We start from the raw sequence: 17,225 nt of genomic DNA, 5'->3' as shown, positions 1-17,225 counted from the left end.
CGACTGGTGCTTTTCGCGAAGTGCGGGGCGAGAATACACCCCTGGCTGTTCAAAAAGGGAGGTGAGACGGGACGGGGGGGAGGCACCGGAGTGCCGGCCGCGGTGCCGGCCCGCCCCCGGCGGTCCCAGGCTGCCCGGGGCGGGCCGGGGCCGGGCTCTGCCCGAAACCTCCCCGGGGGAGGGGGAAGGGGCAGCCCTTAATAGCGGCGCCGGCGGCCGCCCTCCGGTCCCGTCCCGTCCCGGCGCAGCCATGGGGGAGGCGGCGGGAGGCAGCGCGGTGCCCCCGCTCCCGCCGTCGGAGGCGGTCGGGGGGCAGGTGAACGCTCTGACCGTCCTGGCCCTGCTGGAGAAACTCGTCTCGATGCTGGAAGCGGTGGAAGGTCAACAGCGGCAGATGGAGCAGAGGCAGCGGGGTTTGGAAGGGGCGGTGCGGGGCATTCAGGGAGACCTGGGGAAACTGTGCCGCAGCCACGGGGCGACGGGGGAAGCGGTGGAGAAGCTGCTGGAGAAGTCGCGGAAGGTGTGCGCGCACACCCGCGCCGTGCGGGAGCGCCTGGAGCGGCAGTGCGACCAAGTGCGGCGCCTGGAGCAGCACCACGCCCAGCTGCTCCGCCGGGACCGCTTCAAGGTGCTCATCTTCCAGGTGAGAGCCTCCGCGGCCACCTCTGCTCCCCGCAGCGCCGAGCTCAGGCTCCCGGCCCCGCCGAGCTTGCTCCCGAACTTGAGGGAAAAGCCCATCTCTGCTAACTCGTAGCAAACCTGGGGAAAGAGCTGACTGTTTACTAACTCGTAGCGAACTTGAAACACAGAGCTATCTTTTTGCTAACTTTGCAAACTTGGGAGAAAACCCCTCTTTTCATCTTAGCAAACTTGTGTAAAAAGCCGTCTTTCATACTTAGTAAATTCAGGGAGAAACGCCCACTTTTACTCTTGGCAAACACGGGGAAAGCATGTTTTGCTAACTCTTAGGAAACGTGGGGAAAGAGCTGCCTTTTTTGCTCTTGCAAACTTGAGGAAAAAGCCTTTTTTTTCTTTTTGCTAACTTTTAGCAAACTTTGGGAAAGACTCCTCTTTAACTCTTGGCAATCTTGGAGAAAGAGTTGTCTTTTGCTAGCTCATAGTGAATATGACGAAAGAGACCTTGTTTTGCTGACTCTCAGCATACCTGGAAAAACAGCCACCTTTTATTCTCAGCAAGTTGAGGCAAAAGAGCCATCTTTTACTAACTCTTGCCATACTTGGGGAAGAGTTGTTTTGCTATGTGGTTTGAGGGCGGTTTAAGTAAACTTGAAGGGCCCTTATTCCTTTTGCAAACTTGAGGAAAGAACCTGTTTTGCTAACTTGGAGTAGAAATGCCACTAAAAACTGGCATTGCATCTGCCCTCAGAAGCAGAAGAGGGGCAGCACTGCAGCTCCCTGTCACCTCACGCCCTGCTTCACTCTGCAGGCTGATCTGGCCCGTTCAGGGATGAGCTAAAGATTCAGCTTAAAAACTCAGCTTCCTGGGAGTCCATCCAGTGATAGCAGCAGTTTGCATATTTTCCCCTTTTTAAGCAATGGTCTGGGTAGAACATGCCGTGAGCTTTAACTAAACACAGGACGTGACTTTCACATATTTAAAAAAATAAAGACAGACCTCCACAAATCACTGAGGGAGGGCTGGAGTAGTCACAGCTCGGGCACAGCAGCACCTCATGCTAAACATCTGGGCGTTAAACCTGTCAGTCACTAACTCTGCTCCTTGGGTTGTTGGGTTTTTTCCTGTTTAACCCATCCAAAAACAGAGTAGTACTTAATTTTTAGAAGCTGGCAGGCCTGATTAGTGCACAGGCAATTCCCCCATAAAGGAAGCCCCCACCTCCCTGCTTATTGTTCTCCCAAATTACAGTCCAGGCTTGTCAGGCCAGAAGAGGAGGAGCCTGCAGCATGTTTCCACCCCAGAAGGAATGTGGAAATTATTCCAGAGACTGGGTAAATTAAAAGACACATGTTCTCTGCAGTTCTGCAACTAATTTAAGATCCATTACTGTATGTCAAAACACTGCCATCTCCCAGGCCCCGCTCGCTAATGACTGGCTCCCGCCTCCAGGTTCAGAGACCTTGAACACTTCCCGTGGGGTGGTGCATCACCGAGAGCTGGGGGAAGGCAATTTTGTAACATTTCTAGTACTTCTGAGTGTGACAATTAAGGCCTCGTTGTTGCAACAAGAGTCTTCCTCCAGGTGACTTTAAAAAGTGCAGAGAGTAAAGACCAGCAGAGCTCTGTGAGTGTGGGGCAGATGACATTACCTCGGGTAGGGCTCTCCAGTGGCAGCAATTTGTAGGCACTGGGTGAAAGTAACAGTAAAACTCACGCAGAAGGGTGTGAGAGGTAAAGCAGTGTCCTGACAGGGACAGGGAAGGGCTGGATTTTCTCGTTTCTTGATACTAAATACTATTCCAAAGATAAGGCCTATTTAAACCTCTGAATCTTGCATTAATGCTGGGTGCTAAAGTGCACAAAACCAAAACAAGCAACACAGGCCTGTGTCCGAGTACAAAAGTTGAAGAAAATCCACTTCTTCTCCACTGCCCATCACTGGGCTGGTACCTTTGGACAGCAGGTCTGTTCTTCATTGCTTTCCAGGGATTTAGGTAACGCTGTTCCCGTCTCTCACTGGAAAAGATGTTGCCACAGTATAGGAAGATGAACTTAACCAATCCCAGCCAATGCATATAAGGAACACAAGTTTTAAAAAAGAAACACTGCAGTCAAATTCAGTTAAAAAAATAATAAATCAGCTGTCAACTGGGAATTGCTCCTGGAAGTGGCCTGCTGCTAAATGGCAGCGTGGCCGGTCTGGAAAACCAGGGTGGTCGGCAGAGCTCCCTGTGGCATGGGAGCATGGCTGGGGTAGGCAGCGCCCAGGGCTTTCTCCAGTGGAGCCTGGGAGGAGCTGGGATTGCCACTGGGAAGTGGCTGCACCCAGAGGGGTGGTGGGTGCTTGCCAGGCTGTGCCCATATGCCTGCTGCTGACCTGCACAGGTGCCTTACCTGCATGCCCACCTCCTTGGAATCTCCCTGCAGGATCTCCTTTCAAGCTGGAGGAGGGACAACCTGCTAGTCAGCGGGGCCTCTGCCTTGCTAGGATAATTGTACAGAGTAAAAAGCAGAAGGCTGGCTGGGTTTCTGTCCTGCCCTGCACAGGAATCCATGGAAAAACAATTGCAGGAAGGAGAGGTCACAGCAATGAAGCAATATCGACGCCAGATCTCTGTAAAAAACAAAAGGGAAATCTGGATGGATGAGGCTTCTCTTCAGCTGGGGGATTCTTCTTTTCCACTGAAAAAAACCAATCCCAAACTTCACACAGCATGTTTCTCATTAGGACCAGCTTCACCAGCTTAGGAAGACAGCTCAATATGAAAATAAAGATACACATTCGTGATTCAGTTCTGCATTCACCATATACCCTAAACTCCCTCATACTTAGTGGGAGCACTGAGCATAGCCAAAACACACGACTGAGCTCCAGCTCTGCATTTTATGAAACCAGCATCAGCTTTCCCTCAGCACACACACTGAGAATGAACTGCATTTAGGAAAGTTCAGCTATTTACATATTTTCCATTAAAATGCTCTTAGCTTTCTCTCCCTAGACTGCATATATTTCTTTAATTGGTGACATATTTTAAGGGAGCTCCATTCCAAGCATTTGAGGATGAAAAAGTTATTACAAATGACACAGCAATTTAGCAAAACACTGAAGTGACTGTTTTAAAAATCCTTGTTAAGCTTTGGCATTGTTCCCCTCTATTTTGTTCTTGCCACATGACCAGCTTTTTGGTTCTGGTTTGGTGGGGGGGTTGTTTGCCTTTTTAGCTGCAAAAGCAAAATGCAAGATAAAAAAAGCTCATGTTTAATTTTTCAATTAAATGTCATGTTTACTGGTTAAATATCATGCAAATGGGACAGATAAAATAAGTCAAAATTGCAGCTTGGGGTCAAGCACACTAATATTCAAGTCCCTTTCAGATGCTGCTGTTGGGAAATCCTTCATGTAAAATGAAGCAAGAAGAGGGCGCAGGAAATTAGCCATTTGATTGTATCTTGTTGTTTGGGTCACTGCAATAATCTTTTGAAAAAGCAACTTCAAACTCAAAAATTAACAAGTGAGGGAAACAGAAGAATTACAAACCAATAGTGCTATTATATTTCCCACTGGAGCATTGCAGGGAGAATACTCTGCTGTTGATTAATGACAGAATTACCTCGCATGGCTTGACCCAGCTGTGCTGTGGGAGGTCAGGGGGACGGTGCCGGCAACGCCCCAGCCTGCACAGGACGTGCAAGTGGGTGGGCAGCAATTTCCTCCTCCCTGCCCTCCTCCCTCCCTGTGGTGACATTCCAGGTCTGAAGAGCATGTATTTCTCCAGAGGTGGAGCTATAGCTGGTTTTAGAAGGATTTGTCATGTTTTGACCTATTTTGTGAAGGAAAACAAGTTTTAGAGTAGTAATCATTTAGGCATATAACAGCATCCACAAAGTACAGAGGAGCCTGGACTGCAAAATGCCATCTCTCGTTCTTGAAGGTCATGGCCTCCTACAGCAAATCTAAGAAAAGTCCAAACCAAAGCACACTGATTTCCCTCATGCAGCATCAGAGATTCACCACTCCTTGAGTAAATTAACTGCCTGTTCACTCAGGTCATCCAGTTTTGAAAGTACACTGTTATGGATCTTATTCCCTTCTGCTAAAAGATAAGGATGAGATTATGACCTACAGATCAGCCTTCCCAAGAATGGCTCATCAAAGCCACAGGGAAGGCACTGATTTTAACTATGCAAGTATTATTAGTATTAGCAAGAGCTGTTTTACACAGAGAACTTCCACTATTCTATCTATCTCCTACATGGAAAAACAAAATTCAGGAGCTAGCTACCTACAGTCAAAAAATGCAAGTGCTGTTTTTGGACTCAGATGTGGAAAATACAAAGATGTATTGCTTTCTTAGAATTTTATATTAGATCAGGAAGAAAAGATCAAAGTTCTACCTTTTCTTTTGCATGGAAAATAGTTATGCAGTTTGTAACAGCTGGCATTTTTTAGTGTATTGTTCTAGTCTTCCTAAATGAAATATCAGACTGCTTGAAAAATGTATCAAAACAAAATACAGCTGTCATATAAACTTGTTATACCAAACAGTTATCAATAGCCCACTTACAACATGTTATCAGTAACCGTGTTTGACATAGAAATGTTTGTTCCACCACAGAGCATTCCTGCTATACCACCCTTGTATTTTCAAAGCATTTTACTTAATTTTTCATTTGCATTTTAATAGTTCCTGTGATCCTAAGGTCTTCTAGAAACATGACATAGGAAAGCATGTCATTCCCATTTTACAGGAAGACAAATAGATGCCCAGAGGCTGATATTTTTCAGGGCCATGCAGGAAGCTTAGACAGAGAGGTGATTACTTGAATGCCAGTACTGCCTGATAGCCAAAGATAGCCAGATAGCCAAAGACCACTTCGGATCTGCTTTTAATTGAATAATTATCTCATTATTATGCAGTATACTTAAATTTGTTCTTTTTTCTTTATAAATACGGGTAGTTTGACAGTCTCTCTTCTACTCAGTCAGAAATTTGATAAAAACTGAAATCAGATGTATGTCCATATTGTTCTATAGACTGCATGCAGTACTTCAGTTTAAGGTGAATAACTGTAGACAGAGCTAAACTGACCTTGAGAAAGGCTGCACAGGCCCATCTCTGGCTCAGACTGCACTGGGATCAAATCATATGACACCACTTTCCTAGATAAAATACTTTAAAAGTTACAACCCATCTTTACTCATTAAAATCAGAGTTTTCTATACCATTCAGACACTTAACACCTGAATGTTCAGATATCTAAAACTGTGTGATTACCTAGGTTTGGAAAGAATGCTCTGGACATGAAAATTATGCTTTATACTGAGTTTTCCTGCTCTGGGGAATAATTCAACGCTGCACCCTCTCATGTAATCCACATTTCATTAACTGCAGTGGAGAGAAAATATAAATATTTGTCCAGCAGTTACAGCTGGTTTCACTTAAAGCTGGTGCAGGTTTCCTTTGTTTTGTTATCCTGGTCACTGTTGCTGATAGTTGGAACAACATTATAGATGTCAGGAGAAGAGTGTGGGCTTTATCAGATGTTCCACTGCAGGCAAGGGGCATGTAAAGCTTTGTCCATGTTAATGTATCCAGCTGAGGCTGATGGCCCAGAAAGGTATGCAGAAACCATAGAAGTGAAGCATTTACAAACTGTCAAACAGCTATCCATTTTTTTTATACTTTTCATTATTATATCCTTGAGGGATATTAATCAATATACTTGAATCACTGTATATATGACTATATACTGTGTATCTACAGTATAAAATAATCCTGCCCATCTACACTGCATATTCTTTAGTTCCAGAAGGGCTACAAAATAGTCAGTACTACTTTGTTTTTAACAGAATTACAGAATCAATCAGGCTGGAAAAGACCTCTGAGACTGAGTCCAACACCACCATGTCAACAAGACCATGGCACTGAGTGCCCTGTCCAGTCTTTCCTTAAACACCTCCAGGACAGTGACACCATCACCTCCCTGGGCAGCCCATTCCAATGTCTAATCACCTTTTCTGTGAAGAAATTCTTCTTAATGTACAACCTAAACCTCCCTGCTGCAGGCTGAAGCCATGTCTTCTTGTCCTGTCACTGGTTGCCTGGGAGAAGAGACCGACCTCCACCTGGCTACAGCCTCCTGTCAGGTAGTTGTAGAGAGCTATAAGGTGCCTCCTGAGCCTCTTCTTCTTTAGGCTAAACAACAACCACAGACAACATCCTTATACAGCCTTGACAGCAAATTTAACCCAGGGCACTATTCTCTGCAGTGATCACAACTGTATGCTCAGTCCTGAAATAATGAGAATGAACTTGGAAGTGTATATGGCCTTTCTTCCCCTTAACTGTACACTCAGGCCCACTAGGGACAGATCTGAGACTATTACAACCATTTCACTCAGCACTTACTGCTTTTTGTATCTCAAGATAAATATGGAGGGAGGGGAGGAGGGGGGGAGAAAATCCTTCCAATCCATGTGGCTAAGTGAAATGGCATGTACAGTGTCTGAAGGTGATAAAAACGGTAATGAATAGAGACTGTGCTGATCTAAGGCTCAACAGTGCTGAAAGGAAAAGGGAGTGTGCGAGGAGCCTCATTTTCTTTGCATGGGCAGATGCCTGCAAAACCTACCACGGAACAGAGTGTTCATTGTGCTGCTTCTGAACTGCTCGGGGTTGCAGAGCTTCTGCGCTCGGTAGTTGCAGACACCCCTCGTTACGAGTTGCAGCTTCTGCCCTTCTTTAGCCAGTTTGGTTTTCAGAAACCTTCTTTCTTTCCATGCCCTTTTTTTCATTTTGTTTGTAAAAAGCAGTACTTTTCCTGTTAGCTAGGAGTGACTACTAGTGTTTTCTGTGTGGTATAATGTCTGTTTATTTCTGTATACCGTAATTTTTTATTCTTATGTTTCAAGGAGTTGTCCTATTGAGATTTTAATATTTACAAACCAAATTTACTAGCTTCTTTTTTTGTAAATAGCTTTAAAATAGGATATACTCTAATCATCATGGACTGCATAGTGTCTCAGTATCAACAATCCACATACATTTTTCCAGAAATACAGCAGAAGTGCTAGTTGCATTTGCCATCTGAGATATCTCCCAGATGCAACCAACATCTCTGCAACGATATTCTTAGTCTTTGGCTGGAGAAACTGAAAGCTCTGTGGGGTTATGTGACTTCTGTATGTCTGCACAGGGGTCTGCAGTACAACCTCTTTAGCCACCGTACTTTACCTTCTCCCCAGGGACAGGTGTACAACTTTACAGCTAAACTCTTACTAAAGAGTATCTAATTTAAATGGCAAAGAATGGGATTTCCATCCTGCATACATTCCAAGTCACTCTGAAAGAGAAATCTTACAGCTCATTAGTCTTAAACTTCACAATATAATGATTCAGTGGCCTTTGAGTGGCTTGCTACTGGTTAAATATACTGAAATAACAAGAAATGTTCAGCTTTCTTCATCTCATCATTGGGGGAGAGGAAGTAATTGTTCAGGGTTGTGCTTTGGTTATTAAATTTGGGTCCCAAGAACTGTAAAACTCAAATATTGTGAATTATTTTCAGGAGGAAAATGAGATCCCTGCCAGTGTTTTTGCAAAAGAGCCTATTCCCAGCATTACAGAAGGGAAAGAGGAGCCTGTGGATGAGAACAAAACACTGGAAGAAACCTTGCACACAGTGGAATTGGGTTCAGATGATGAGATGTTTCATGAGGAAGACGATGTGGATGACAGTGCAGAGGAGAAAACAGAAGAATCAAGAGCTGAGAAACTTAAAAGGTCCAGCCTCAAGAAGGTAGACAGCCTCAAGAAAGCATTTTCCCGCCAAAACATCGAGAAGAAGATGAACAAGATCAGCACAAAGATCGTGTCACCCGAGCGGAGAGAAAAGATCAAGAAATCACTTACTGTACATCATCAGAAGTCCTCTTCTTCAAAGAGTTCGGGTTTCAAAGTATCTCCCCTCGCATTCAACACGAAGAAAGGCCGCGAAGGAGAAGGCCCTGCAGAAGCCGAGGACAGACCATCGGAAACTGCAAGCAACGACCAAGCTGAGAATGAGGATGAAATGTCCTTCGCTGACATGCACTCGGATCTGACACCCACCACCTCGCTGACCGAGGAGGGCAAAGCAGTGGTCGATTCTCTAGAGCAGGAAGCCAGAATGGAAGGGAAAGCCATGATGAACAACAACATCGAGCTGTCCATTGTTGAAGATGATGATGAAGAGTATGGGATGCCTCTAGAAGTTTCTAGCCAGAAACTGTATGATGAAAGAAACAACCCATTTAGCGGGGAAATGGAACAATCTGATGAAGAAAAGGCCCAAGCAGCTGTCCTGCAGGTAGACCATACAGCGTAATCATCCTGAGCCCTCCTTCATCTTCCAGATATGCACGGTTTTACTGAGGCTAATAACTAGTTTCAGCTACACAGGCAGCAGCAGCAATTAAACCTCTTCCATCCTTTTCTCTGCAGTGATAATTTGTTGCATCGTGTTGGAATGCAGAGTAAACAAAGTCAATGTTGCTCTGCTTTAGGCTGAGTCACTGGTTTTTATGAATTTAGAGACGCTGCCAACTGGTGTAAGAGACTAGAGGGAAGAGAGTATGTCTAGTAGAAGCAAGCTGGTCAGCTGGCTTTCTTAGAGTTAAGGTCGGAGGAATGCATGGAGAGTAGTCAAAACCTAAACATTTCTGTTCTCTTTTCTTCTCTTAGTATTTCAGGGCACTGTGAGTAGTTTTGTATGTAAACGTAGAAATACCAGTGAGAACATTTGATTTCAGTTTCCTTGCCATGCTCCATGAACACTAACAGCCTCAGTAACTGTGCACACATGTGTAGTTTGTTTGGGACTTTGCTCCACAGCACTGTAGGACTAAAAGAGCAGAGTACTTAGAGGGCGAAGCTAAAAAATTGGTTCCATCCAGTGGGGGAAAGATTTTTGCCAGTAGTCTCTCTCTCTACTCAATTGGAAGAAATTACTGTGTTTAGGTGGAAACAAAAAGATGTTTTTCAATCTACCAGAGTTAGGGAAATATATTAATGGCAAGCATGAATGTGTGATCAGCTGCTGTACCTCTAAGGTGCAGAAAAAAAAATAGGAGTTTGGTAGATAGTCCGAAGAAAGTATGAAATGCAAAAAAGCAAAAATAAACCCCCACAATATTAAATCTATGCTCCCAGCTTAAAGTATATATACTCGGATAACACTAGTTAATTTTTAGTCTTTTTAGCAATATACTATCAAACTTGGCACCTGCACAACTTTGTATCTCAGAGTATTTTGAAAATAGCATAATTTATCTTTTTACAAATTATTTCATATATAGAACTATATCTACACAGAAGAGTTAGATAATTACAGGGATGTAAGGACAATCATTTCAAAAAGGTGAAATACCCTTTCAGGCACGTCTAAAGGGAGCAATGTCTTATGGATTGAACTTCATGGCAGGGATGAGTTTACGTAAGTACGAGTCTGCAGAGCCACAGGATTTGATTCTCTGCTAATAATTTTCATCAAAGTCACCTACCTACTCTCAAAATTACTAGTCTGTAATTTTTCAAGAGTAATTGAAAATGAGAGGTTGCAAGGTAGTTTGTTCACTATGAATGTTCATTCCTGTCACTTAACAAAGGTAAGGGGGAAGGGAGGAAAGGGAAGCACAATACCCACAAGTTACCTTACATCCTTGGTTGGTTATGCAGTGGGTTATTTTTATTTTTTTATATATATAAAAATTCTACTGATACTTAACATTGCACTAAAAGGTTGCTTCCTTCAACTTGTATTTAGAACCACGAATTACAGGGGAAATGAAAGCTACAGCAGAAATACCAGTAGGAAATAATTTACAGGTATTACTCCACAGGGGTAATATCTGTAACCAGTAAATCACACTGGAAGTTAGTCAGTTAGTGTAGGCGAGTTCTATTAAGAGTTAAGCTCTTCAGTCTATGGTGTCATATAGGAGATACTGTTTCTAAGAAAAATCATGGTATAACTCGTGCAGCTATGTTTTTATTTTGTATTAACGACAATGGATTTCAATAATTTTTACTTGTAACTAACTACAAATATGACAAATAAAAGCATAATATAAAACACAGCCATGTCAGTGTTTGGGAGCAGCTGGCAAAGATGAAATTTAAAGGTCAAGCATTTATTACTTCAGTTCATGTCCCCATTGTACCTATACCATTTTCTTTCTCATTATGTGCTGTTATTTAGCAATGCAAACACCAGTGCTTTACTTTCCAGATACTTATCAGATTTCTAGCCCATCTAAATGTAGTCAGGCACTTTCCAAAATCTCCTAGCTCCATCTGCATTTTTTAATGGACTGCAGTATGCTCCTAATACTTTAAACAGTCCTAAAAGCATATTTATATTGAAGTCTATATTCTGTTTATGCACACAGATAAACTCATGTCTTCTAGAGTGCCACATAGTCTTTAGCAGGATTAATTTTACTGACAGACCAAAGAAATCACGTTTAACCTTTATGTAGCAGCTGTCAACCTCCTGCAGCCACCAAGTGCTAACCAGGAACTCCAGCACCATGTTTACATTTCACTTTCAGATATGCCCCGTTTGTTTGTCCTGCTAAGCTTTAATTCAAACAATCCCCCTGGCCATGCTTTATCCACTTTTAGAGATGCTGAAATGAATCCCATGCACAGTGTTCTAAGAGCATTACAATGCTATCCAGTAAAACACTTGGAAATGCGGATACTGAGCATCTGTGAGAATTAACTCAAATATCCACTTCAGAATACAGTACACACACCGCCATCAGTTGCAGGACTAGAATTAAACATTTTCTCCATTACAATTGTACATTTACAAGGACAGGTGGGTCTGTAATCCCAACAAACAAAAGAAGGTATGTTTTGCACGAGAGAAAAATGTTTACTCAAATCATGAATGTCTGCTTTTGTGCTACCTTATAAACCAGAGGATGAAGCAAGCTCAGGATTCCAAGATGTCCCCTTGCCTTCCATTCTCGAGACCTGACTGAAAACATCAGTCTGCTAAACTTACTATTTCAGGGAGACAGAACGTGGGACCAGCAGCACTGTATTCTTTCAAGTATCTCAAGTATGTGCCTGGATCTTGTCATGGTGGCAGATGTCAAGCATATGCACGGGTATTCCATGATTGTGCTGACAGGTTTGTCTACATAATTATTTTTTTTAAAAACCTGCTTATTAATGCTTCCTGGCACAATAACAGCGAGCTCCACTTGTACCATTATTCCTTGGAAGACGTGACCTGTTATCTGTTGCACAGATTCAGAGTTTCACCTCCACTGAAGTCGGCGGGAGCTTTGCACAAAGAAAAAGGGTGTGATAAAGCCCTTATGGTATAAATATTTAAACTAGCAGCACTCAGCAGCTGCTGATACTTCCATTTTCAATGACAGAAAACCAGCTGACATTTCTGTGCCCTTTTAGGGGAAAGAGCAAAGAGCATCCCATTGACCCCCACATGCTAATGCACGAGCCAGCTCCTCTGTGAAAAGGCACAGATGCGGGTTTTCTGGACCATTTCACTGTCAAATGAGAGAATGGAGGTCTGACTGAAGCATGTTCTGTCTCCAACAGACAGAAGAAAGGGAAGAGGAAAAGGATCAGAAGGCAAAATGTACCTGATAGCCTTTTACACTGATGCAATGCAAACCCTTTGTTGTTGTAGGCTGTAATACCAAACAGCTACGCAACTGATGACTGATAGCCACACTCTTGAAAAAGAGGTAAGCTCAGAAGAATTAGCGAAGTAATGGCAATTTGTTAGAGGGCAAACTGTTCACAAGGGGCCAACCCAACTCTGAAAATCAATGAAAAGCCTTCAACTGGCTCAAAGGACCTTCTGAGCTGTACAGTGGTTTTGGGCCACATGTACAACTCCTGTGACCATCAGTAAGGGCTGTGTGCATAGATGCAGGACATGAGATCTGTGTATCTCCCCAGTCCAATCTGCTTACCTCATCAACAGAACAAAAAAGTTTTACTGCCATCAGCACAGCAGATGCAGCAGTGTGGCAGAAAGGAAGGCTTTGCAGGGTGCATTGTGAGCAAAATTTCAAGCTAAGTTCAGACTGCAAGGTCTTTGCTGCCAGCAACTGCATAGGATGGAGCAAGTGTTGCTCCAACTCCTGAAAACAAAGTCAGGTATGCAGGTGGGAAAGTTTTACTGTGACCCACTAGGACACATGCTCACTCTGCGTGTCAAGAGGACGGTGTTGGGTGGTCTTATTACAGGCAAAGAAAAAAATTCACCCATAGCAAAGCAAATCAAGCACGCAGCTGTTTGGCCCCGGTCCTGGTCAGAGTTTTGCCCAGGCAACTAAACAACGGGCAGGAAACAACTGCCAGAGCAGCCCGGAGGGTGCTGACTCAGCACGTAAGTATCCACCGTGCTCTGACTCACAGCCCTTGCTTTCCCAAATAAACGGAAAAAGGCTGATAGCCACTTTCCACCACTATAAACTGCCCGTTGCCACGGCTTTGTTTCAGGATCTGCATTTGAACCAGCATCCACCCCAGGCTGAGTCTAACTGTATGCATAAAGAAATTTTAATCAGCATGCTTGCAGCTGCCGGTGGTGGCTGATCTTTCCTGCCCTCCTTTTGATCAAAAAGTCTTTTTTCCCTTCCTCTCACTCCACCAAGTCATTTGTGTGAGACTGAAGTACACACTAATTCAAATAAGGAACTCTCTCTAACTGTATGTTGAGAACTGATAATCAATGTCATCTTTAATTTTTCTTACATGGTTATCCCCTTTAATGGAGTGTGCTGCAGTAACTGAGAATAAATCTGCTTTGAGTTAAGCTAGAGATTGTTATTTATTTTTCTTTCAGATCAGAGATTAATATTGCTGTATGACCATTGGCACTAACCTCTTTTTCCATAGCAACACTAAAGAGAGCATAAACTATGAGTCATAATTTCTTTCTGGAGGACTTTTTTGTAATTATGATCATTCCACAGTTCCTAAAATATGTTAGCTGATATATAGCTCTGGTGTAACAGCTTTGATTTTTCCTTCATTTGAACACCAAGGCAGAAAGAAGAGACCCACTCTTTCTCTTTCACTGGCTGAGCTAAACCCTACACAAAGTATCAAACATCCATTATTCATTATAACCATGTGGCTCCTAAAAACTCCACAGCAATGTTTTCCTCATAAAGGTGGAACAGGTTTACTCGCTTTCAATAACCCTAAATAAGACTGACCTTTTAAAAGAAAACTTGTGTCCTTCCCAACATGCTTAGTAAATTGGGATCTGACAGCTGGAATTGATCCAAACTGGAAACTGTATAATACTGGGTGGCAGAAAGGTTGCACACTAGCATTGCTCATCTGCCAGTGAACAGCTTTAACCTCTCCAACATTTCCTCACCCACTGAACACAAGAGACTGTCCACATTCAGTAATAATAGTGATACTCTTTACTCCCTTGAGTGAAAATCTGGAACAACTTGTCCCTGCAGATCCCTGGAATATCTCAGCAGATGATCACACCAGATCATCACAAGAGATTGCGTGATTTTGTGTGTGTGTGTGTGGCTGTGTCCTACATTTCTCTTACAATGTACTGAGTCCCCAGAAAACCTGTAATGCCTGTTGCAGGAGAATTAGCAAACCCAAGGACACACACATTCAGTCAACAGTCATAATCCAAAACAGAGAGAGAGAACAAGCAAGCATCTCTTACTGCTCTGCAATGTGATCCCCAACAGCTAAACCAAGCCCAGACTGCACCCACAGAAAGGATACACGGTTCACTCTCGCCTTGCCAGTATGAAACTGCACATGCAGGCTCAGGCTTGTGCAAGCACACAGTGAAAGAGCAGAACATCAACTAACATAGTATCAGTCGTGCTACAGACTTGTCTACTCTTCCCTAAAGGTTTGCAGAAAAAAACCCTGAACCTTCAAATTCCTGAACGCAGGGAGCAGAAGGTCATTGTAACCCTCATGCCATCAACTTCAACGAGAAGGCTCTGGCTTTGTCTACACAGCCCCCCATTAGGCCTAGGCTGTGTAGAAGTGGGGGTGATGTGAACTGTGATGGATACTGAAAATGTGCAAGACAGTGTTAGGAACAAATAGTACACAAGGGATGTCTACACTGCACACCTCTTACACATACTCATTTACATCAAGTACCAGACACAGCCTAACTGCAGAAACACACCACCATTCAAGCAAATTTATCTTATTTCTCAGCTACTTAGCTCCTGATGTCCTACACTATTCATTTAAAGGGAGTTTCAGCATCTTTTCAGTAGGCTGCCAACTACAGTTATATATGCCCTTATATTACTTGTTCCTTCTGACATGCCTGTAGGCAAACGAGCCCCGTGAGGGTGACAACATGAGCTGCATTAACCAGCCACCCGGTCCCTGAATCATTACAACTCAACACAGCGCTGTGAGAGACATGGAAAAAGGGGCAGTGAGAACGTCTGACTAGTGGTAAACAAATAATGAACACACAGAAATTGTCTGCATCTGCAGAGTCAATTGTCACTTCCACACGATCACAGTGAAAGCTGTATGCACTGTGTGACTTCTTCCAAATAACCTTCATTTCCCTTCAAGGTTCACCCTTCTGCTGTTGATAAAGGCTGGAGACAAAGTCAGAGATCAGGTTATGACTGAAAATATTAAGAGGTGACATGTCATGTAAGACCTGTGTAAATAGGTCCTAGGTAAACTTGAAAAGAAGGGGGTTTGTGTTGGCATGTTCAGGCATAAGCTCTTTAGAAGAATGCCTGTGTCCTCTGCATGCCACTGCACACCTCTCCAAAGGGAAGGCAAGCTGCAGGACACGGAAGTATGCATTTCTGGGTTAGGCTGAGCAGCATGGAGATCTCAAAACAAGATCACATTATGCAGAACCTGTTAAACATTATGTATGACATAGATATGTAATACATATGACATCCAGTTTCAAACAAGGTGAGAACCTGGAAACGTTTTGATGGATTTTGGAGTGGCTGTAAATTCTTTTGCTAAAAAGCGCAGGATCCTACAAATCTAACGCTAAAAAACAATCCATCAGGGTTTTTTTAAAATCAGTTCCCATTACTTCTTAATGATACAATAGTTGACATCCAGCTAGGAGTGGAGGGAGACATTAAGACAAGAAGTGTGTGGGAGGAGGAAAAAATAGGAAAATGTGGATAAGAAATGGAATGGTGGGATGTGCATGAGAGAAGGAACATGTGAGGGAAAGAGTGATTAGGAGGGGTGAGGAACCGGAGGAAGGAGCTGAAAGGCTACTGAGAAACACTGGCAGAGTGGGCCGAACAAAGGCCTCAAAAGAAAGGATGGGACAGAACCAAGAGGCACCAAAAAAACCTGGGAAAAAGTTAAAACAAGAGTCAATAAGGTCTACAGCTCAAAAGGATGGAAATGAGAGTAGGGAATCAGAAGTTACTGTGCAACAGCTGCCATGTAAGAGACAAAGTGACCAAAGAGTCAGTGAGCAAAGAGCACAATATTTATCTTCTCTCTACCTGCCAAAACATATTGCAGAGGCAGTGCCCAGGATTTACAGCTAGAAGTGACTTTTACTGTGGAATGCTGTCAATGCTTTTTGTTTTGTTTACATTTTTTGTTTGTTTGTTTTGTATGAGAAAAGTTATTCAGGAATAGGCAAAAGCAACATCTTACACACATCAAAATAGCTCAGCCTGAGACTGCAGAAGCCCATGCTGGGAACAGAACCTTCCCAGGTCTGCAGCACAAGCTCACAGATCACCACACATCTGCCACATCTACCTGCTTCCAACCAGGCTTGAGGGAGAGAGGTCAGGGGGAGTCCAGGGGAGGAAGAGGAGAGATATGGCTAACAGCGGGATGGGGTCTCTCCCTGTCCAGATATTTAGCTAATTCCCCACTGAGCAGAGACCTCCTGCAGTCAAGGAGCAGGCAGGATCTGCTAGAAGGACTGAGGAACACACCTCCAACAGCTGGATTTCACTGACAGATCACTGAATACTAACGCTTTGCTGTAACAGAGCCAGCGGGATTTCTTTGCTACTGCAAACAGGTTTTTGGGAAAGCAAAACCAGCTCTCCTCCTCCACCAGGCCTCACCCCCTTGCTTTGCCAAGAAGTCTGCTATATTAGGATATGAGGCAGCCATGCTGGCTGGGCCATTTCTCCTTCATGCTTGGCCTCCCGTGGGAGTTGCTCCATTCTCACGTATTTGCTGAGAAACAGCTTGTTCTTTCTGGCTTTCCTCAGTTTCTTTATTTAGTGGTGCCTTTCTGCCACTTCACACAGTGGAAGCCAGGTTCTGCTCTGACTCCAGAACAGACCTGCCCAAGTCCCCTTGTCACCATACATTCTTCAAAACAGAAGCAGTTTTCCCCTGTTCCACTCCTAACATCTCCTAGGTTGTTTCTTGACGTTTTCTTGTACTTTTCCAGAAACTCTCCAGTTTTCTATATAACTCTGATAAAATGAAAGGATCTGCTATGAATTCTTGTTAATGGCTTACAGGATGCAGATTAATAGATACTGGGTTTTTCATACCTACCATACTTAGATCATTTT

At 43.6% G+C, this 17,225-nt stretch overlaps 1 protein-coding gene across 1 annotated transcript; it reads left to right on the top strand.

Annotated features, from left to right (window-relative positions):
• Positions 1 to 220: 220 nt before the first annotated feature.
• Positions 221 to 10,757, top strand: CAVIN2 (caveolae associated protein 2). Its single transcript, XM_032693660.1, has 2 exons — positions 221 to 643; positions 8,210 to 10,757. The coding sequence occupies exons 1-2, from the start codon at positions 251 to 253 to the stop codon at positions 9,005 to 9,007; spliced, it is 1,191 nt and encodes a 396-aa protein (XP_032549551.1). The 5' UTR covers positions 221 to 250; the 3' UTR covers positions 9,008 to 10,757.
• The last annotated feature ends 6,468 nt before the right edge of the window (positions 10,758 to 17,225 follow it).

This window comes from Chiroxiphia lanceolata, chromosome 7, assembly GCF_009829145.1.
Source record: "Chiroxiphia lanceolata isolate bChiLan1 chromosome 7, bChiLan1.pri, whole genome shotgun sequence".
In the NCBI taxonomy this organism is placed as follows: domain Eukaryota; kingdom Metazoa; phylum Chordata; class Aves; order Passeriformes; family Pipridae; genus Chiroxiphia; species Chiroxiphia lanceolata.
This window is presented reverse-complemented; position numbering and strand designations above follow the sequence as displayed.

Excerpts from the sequence above, each read along its gene's own strand:
- CAVIN2 (XM_032693660.1), top strand. The coding sequence starts at position 251 with ATGGGGGAGGCGGCGGGAGGCAGCGCGGTGCCCCCGCTCCCGCCGTCG. Across the intron at positions 644-8,209 it reads TCAAGGTGCTCATCTTCCAG|GAGGAAAATGAGATCCCTGC; the intron begins GTGAGAGCCTCC and ends AATTATTTTCAG.